The 6,903-nt window shown below is 41.2% G+C and overlaps 1 protein-coding gene across 1 annotated transcript; it reads right to left on the reverse strand.

Moving 5' to 3' along the window:
• Positions 1-4,881: 4,881 nt before the first annotated feature.
• LOC111404494 lies at positions 4,882-6,288 on the reverse strand. The gene has a single exon (XM_023033294.1). The coding sequence runs from the start codon at positions 6,286-6,288 to the stop codon at positions 4,882-4,884; it is 1,407 nt and encodes a 468-aa protein (XP_022889062.1).
• Positions 6,289-6,903: the final 615 nt, after the last annotated feature.

Below are 6,903 nucleotides of genomic sequence, written 5' to 3' on the forward strand. Positions count from 1 at the left end.
TGGGCAAATGTTTCCTGCTGTACCATCATCTGGAGGTGGAGGTAGGCGCGCTAAAATCTCTCTCATCATTGCTGACTGTTGTGCCATCTCCTCTTGGATTCTGCCAACACGTGTCTCCATTTAGCCCAGACGTTCCCAAGTCTCATTCACTCGCAACTGGATGCCATCCACCCGGCCCACATATATACTTAGTCGACCGTTCATAGTTTTCCCTCTTGGCTGCCTCTGAATCCAGGTAAGCGACTCGTGTCATATCAGTGCCAATGCGAATGTCACGTCGGGCTGTCTGCATGTCAGTCATCAAAGCCCCCATAGTTTGCTAGAGACCCTGTGTGTCGCAGCTGGTTCCCGTGGTGGTAGCGAATATCTGACGCCACAACTGTGTATTCACCTCAATATGTGGTGGTGGAGCTTGTGGCATTTCTTGATCTGCAGGCACCTGACCCTGCTCTTCCTGTTGCCTACGACGCTCATTCTCTTGCTTCTCTCTGTACTTTATCCTGGCTCTATCTTGAGCTTTCGGTGTACTACGCTTTATAGGAAGGTTGGGTTTAGCAGGTGCTTCCCCTGGTGTAATATTGATGCGAGCAGCCATGCATATGCCGGAGATGAGGCTGGGAAAAATCATTGAATTGTGCTTGTCTCCTAGAGTACCCACGTGATGGATCTGATTATAGCAGAGAGTAGCGAGATTGACCTTATTTCCTCGCACCAAGTGATAGATGAACCTGGCTGTGGGATCTATGAATGTGGTCCTATGCGATGTCGGTTCAATGTTATGGCACATAAACAGCCACAAGATGGCTATTATAGATGGTGTCACCTTAATCTGGTGCCATGTAGTGGTGGGGAGTGGCCATGCATTTTGTTGCCCCAATAGGATCTCTGCCACTTCATTCCAATTGAAATCGCTCGGGATGGGGGTTATGTTGTCTCATGTGAGCTGATAGTAGTCATGAATTACTTCTGGTGAAAACATAATCCACTGTCCCCTGACCCATGTCTGATGCAAGTGGTCGAACCCTGGTGTGTCGATCTCTGCATTGAAATTTGCGTAGAATTCTCCCACCAATGATTCATAGATCCGATGTGGTTGCTCTACTACCTTTTCCCACCCACAGTTATTCACCAAGGTGATCAACTCAAAACTTGGAAAATTCTCTAATTTAACCGCTCGCTCTGGTGTTACTATCCACCGACTCACAATATTTTCATAGTGGACTGCTGCCTCGGAATTAAAAAATCTTTGTATCTTGCCTTCAAGAGCTCAAGTACGGGCTGTTCCGGAAGATGAGCCAACTTCTTCTTTCCCTTTCGATGTTCGTTTTGGAGGCATCCTGCAAAATTGCAAAAATAGTATTCATAAAACTTCTTGTTGAAAAACAGTTAATAGAATGAGATTAGTGAGGCACGTATTTTACAAATCCCTCAAACTCGCTTCAACATCCATGTATAACACATTGGTGTGCAATATTCAAAACATGATATTCAAGATAGTATAAATATTGCGCCAATAGGAAGAACTAGAAAAAATTGGCCCAAACATGTACATTTATAAAAATTTGATCCATGATCGAGTGCGCACTTTCAACCTCGGGCATCGTCGAGAAACATCAACTTTTTCCAAGCAATCTCCAGGCATACGGAAGAATTCAATGAGGTCTAGTACATACTCAATTTTCAAATCAATTGGATGTCGTTTGGTGTGTCAAATGATGGTGTAAAGTAGGGGACGTAGGGTGCCTTGACCTAGTCATGTGCCTATGTGTTGCTAAAATGAATATGGATGTTTTTCAAGGTCTTTCGTGAGATATCACATTATTTGATTACTATTCATATCAATTGTGATGCATGACAGGGATAAAATTCTCTAAATTGCATGAATCCCGTCACTTTGGCATTTAATCGATCATATTGCGTGCACTATGATATGTTTCGTATTTTGTCTTTTGAGGTGTTATTATGTATCTCCCACATTCACATGTTAATTCAAAACATAACATAACATAACACTCATTCTTCGCCAATTAATGAAAGTTAAGATAATGCAAATCTCAAAATTCGAAAGTTGTAGAGTAGAGTGCAAGGCACTTACCTTGAAATCTTGTGTAGAATTGTAGGAGTGGGAGTCTTTACTCACTTTAATGCGTGATGGAGCAAGATTTGTGTGTGGTTTTTGAGTTGATTTCATGGGTTGAGGGATTGGGAGTAGTGTGGGTGCTCGTGTGTGCGTGGGTGTTAGAGATACGCGAAGGGGGAGGGGAGGGAAGTGATTGAGAGTGAACCAGTCATGGGTTAAATCCATGACTGATTCACTACTATGCGACCGCATAGTTATATCATATGTGGTTGCATAGTGATAGAGTTTTCTCCAAGATTTGGTGTATATGCGACCGCATAGACGCCATGTCTATGCGATCACATAGATACTTTTTTTTTAAAGATCAAAATTAAACAAAAAAAATCAAAATTAAACAAAAAAAAATGAGATACAAAAATTGATTTCCCCTCCCAAAAAACACGACCTTAATCAAATTTGGACTCTCAAGTACACATTGGCCCTTTAAATTTTTGAAAACGTCCTTTTATCTTGAAATGCGTGAATTATACTCCAAATCTCCCAAAACCATTTCAAGCTTACCGAACATGTGTTCTATGCATAGGAATTTATGTGAATGGTGCTTAGACTCTATTGACATGCCTGGATGATCGATGACCTAACTAAAAATGCAGACGTGAATGTTTCCTAAGCTAATGCAAACGACGATTAAACGAAATAAAGGATACAGTGGGTTGCCTCCCACTCAGCGCTAGTTTATAGTTTATAGTTCGACTCCTCCACGTCTACTTCACTTAGGCGTTCCGAGTTGGACGGTGAACTTTTGTTTTGAGAAGTCCCCGCCCCAGTAGTATTTCAGCCTTTGCCTACTAACTGTGAATGTTCCTTTTGTTTCATGGCTGACCTGTATAGCTCCATATTACAGAACTTTAGTGACAGTGTAGGGGCCCGACCACCTTGATCTTAATTTTTCAGGGAAAAGCTTGAGCCTCGAGTTATATAACAGGACTTTTTGCCTTATCTCAAAATCTCGTCTCTGAATGTGTAGATCATGCCACATTTTGGTGCATTATTTGATAAGCTTGGAGTTTTTATATGCTTCCATTCTTAATTCATCTAACTCGTTGAGTTACAATAAATGCTTTTCACTGACAGCTTTCAAATCTATGTTCAATTATTTCATAGCCCAGTATGCCCGGTGTTCTATTTCCAGTGGAAGGTGACATGCTTTGGAGACATGCCTATCGGTGTCTTGAATGCTGTCCTATATGCCCACAATGCATCATCCAACTTTTTTTACCAGTCTTTTCGGGATGAATTTACTGTGACCTCCAATATTTTGTTCAGCTGTCGATTGGACACTTCGACTTGCCCATAGCTTTGTGGATGATATGGGGTTGTAACTCGGTGTTTAACCCCATATTTACTCAATAATTGCTCAAATGGGCGATTACAGAAATGTTTGCCTCCATCACTAATTATTGCCCGCGGTGTGTCATATTCGGTGAAGATGTATTTCTTCAAAAACTCAATTACTACCTTCGCGTCATTCGTTGGCAATGCAACTGCCTCCACCCATTTTGACACCTAATCAACTGCTACCAGGATATACTGATTTGAAAATGATGGGGGAAACAGTCCCATAAAATCAATCTCCCAAACATCAAGTATCTCTACTTCCAATATGTTATTCAGTGGCATCTCATTTCTTCTTGAAATGTTCCCAGTGCGTCGACATCTATCACACCTCTTAACATATTCAAAGGCATCTTTGAACGATGTAGGTCAATAGAACCTGACTGTAAAATCTTAGCTGCAGTCTTTGACGCCCCCAAATGTCTCACATATGCAGATGAGTGACAATGTTCAAGAATTTCAAGCACTTCATCTTCAGGAATACACCTTCTAACAATCTGATCAGCCCCTCACCTATAAAGAATAGGATCTTACAAAAATTAATTTTTCAGCTCAGCGAAGAACTTCTTCTTCTGGTGACTTGAGTAATCTGGCAGTGGGATTGAGCTAGCCAAATAATTGATGATATCTGCATACCATGGGGCTTATTCTGTACTGAACATCTACTCATCTGGAAAAATTTCATTGATTTCTACTGATGTTTCTTGTTCTTCTTGTTCTAATCTTGATAGGTGATCTGCTACCATATTTTCACTGTCCTTCTTGTCCTTAATTTCAATGTCAAATTCTTGCAATAGCAATACCCAACGGATCAACCTGGGCTTGGCATCCTTCTTTGTTATTAGATACTTCAATGCAGCGTGATCTGTGTAGACTATGACCTTAGACCCCACGAGATATGATCTGAATTTGTCAAAGGCATAGACCACCGCCAAGAGCTCCTTCTCAGTGGTCGCGTAGTTGATCTGGGCATCATTCAATTTTCAGCTTGCGTAATATATTACATGGAAAATCTTGTTCTTTCGCTGCCCCAATACTGCACCTACAGCATGATCACTAGCATCGCACATTAACTCGAAAGGCAACTCCCAATTAGGTGCTACAATTATTGGCGCCGACGTGAGTTTCTCCTTTAGAGTGTTGAAAGCTTTCAAAAATTCCACATTAAATTCGAAGGGCACGTCTTTAATTAACAGATTGCAGAGGGGCTTGGTGATTTTTGAAAAATCTTTTATGAATCTCCTGTAAAATCCAGCATATCCCAAGAAGCTGCGAACCCCTTTAACTAATGTTGGTGGTGGTAACTTTTCAATAACTTGAATCTTTGCTTTGTCCACCTCAATCCCTTTTGCTGAGACCCGATGCCCAAGTACGATCCCCTCTTGCACCATGAAGTGATATTTTTTCTAGTTTAATACTAAATTGATTTCCTTGCATCTTTGAAATACCATATTCAAGTGTTCCAAACACTCGTCAAACGAAGACCCGAAGATCGAGAAGTCATCTATAAATATCTCAATAAATTTCTCTACCATGTCTAAGAAAATTGCCATCATACAACGTTGAAAAGTGGCAAGGGCGTTGTAAAGACCGAAGGGCATCCTGCAGTATGTGAAAGTACCGTAAGGGCACGTGAATGTAGTTTTCTCTTGATCGTCTGGTGCCACTGGTATCTGATTGTAACCCGAATACCCGTTGAGGAAGCAGTAATGTGAGTGACTTGCCAATCTCTCCAACATTTGGTCTATAAAAGGAAAGGGAAAGTGATATTTCCTTGTTGTTGCTTTGAGTTTGCGGTAATCAATACAAACCCTCCATCCTATGACTGTTCTGGTTGGTATCAACTTATTCTTCTCATTGGGCACTACCGTTATTCCTCCTTTCTTTGGCACCATCAGAACTGGGCTAGTCCATGCACTGTCTGATATCTGATAGATGATTCCAGCGTCTAGAAGTTTGAGTACCTTTGCTCTGACCACTTTCTTCATGTTTAGATTCAACTTTCGCTGACTTTCTATGGTTGGCCGGAAGTTCTCTTCCATGAGAATCTTGTGCATGCACAGTGAAGGGCTAATTTTTTTGATATCTGCTATGGTCCATCTAATTGCTGTCTTATTTTCCCTAAGTACCCTAAGCAGTTTCTCTTCTTCCACTTCGCTAATTGTGTTTGAAATGATCACAGGGAGTGTACAGGATTTACCCAAGTACGTATATTTGAGGTGTGGTGGTAACTGCTTGAGTTCTAGTTTCGATGGCTGCTGAATAGATGGTAGTGGTTTCGTAGGTCCTACTCCAAGCTCCTCAAAATGCCTTTTTCGCGTATAAGGTAGGTTGGTATCCAGAAACCTTGCACAAGTTTTCATCTCCATTGAATCGGACTGCATTGACTGCGAATGTACGATGCAAGCTTCGTATGCATCTGATGGGTTGTGTAGCAAAAATGAGTCTTGGATTACCTTGTCAATCGTGTCGATCTGGAAACAACAATCTATCTTTGTAGGTAGTTTCATTGCCTTGAAAACATTAAACGAGATCTGCTCTTCTCCCAGTCTCAATATCAGTTGCCCATGCTGAACATCGATCAAGGATCTTCCTATTGGCAAAAATGGTCTGCCCAGTATCAATGGAATATCCTTGTCTTCTTCCATGCCCAAGATCAGGAAATCCGCAGGGAATATGAATTTTTCCACCTGAACAAGCACATCTTCAATTATTCCCCTGGGATATGTTAACGATCTGTCAGCCAGCTGGAGCGTTACAGTAGTCGCCTTAGCCTCTCCTACGCTAAGTTTCCTAAAAACAGATAGAGGCATTAAATTAATACTTGCACCAAGATCACACAGAGCTTTATCAAAATGAACTTCACCAATAGTGCAAGGAACAGTAAAACTCCCTGGATCTTTCAATTTTAGTGGGAGCTTTTTCTGAATTCTGGCGCTGCATTCCTCTGTTAGCATTATTGTTTCATGATCCCCTAGCTTGCGTTTATTTGATAATATGTCCTTCAGGAGCTTTGCGTGGCTAGGCATCTGAAATAATGCATCGGCGAGTGGGATGTTGATGTGGAGTTTTTTGAAAACTTCAAGAAATTTCTTGTATTGCTGCTCTAACTTCTGCTTTTTCAGCCTCTGTGGAAAAGTTATGGGAGGTTCGTGAGGGTTAACAATTGCTTTACTCTGTGTTTTGTCCGGTTTTTCAGCTGGGGCGGATTCCTCCATCTGTTTATCATGCTCTATAGGTTATTCTATAGTTGAGAATTCTGTTTCTTAATTTGCACCTAGCCTTTTTACATGAATTTCTGGTAGTTTCTTTCCAGTTCGAGTTGTAATTGCCTTAGCGTGCTCCTTCTGGTTTATTTTCGTGTTACTTGGCAAGTTTCTCGGTGCTCTGCCAGTTAATACTATAGCTAATTGTCCCACCTGAGTTTC

The sequence above is a fragment of the Olea europaea genome, chromosome 1 (genome assembly GCF_002742605.1).
Source record: "Olea europaea var. sylvestris chromosome 1, O_europaea_v1, whole genome shotgun sequence".
In the NCBI taxonomy this organism is placed as follows: Eukaryota; Viridiplantae; Streptophyta; class Magnoliopsida; order Lamiales; family Oleaceae; genus Olea; species Olea europaea.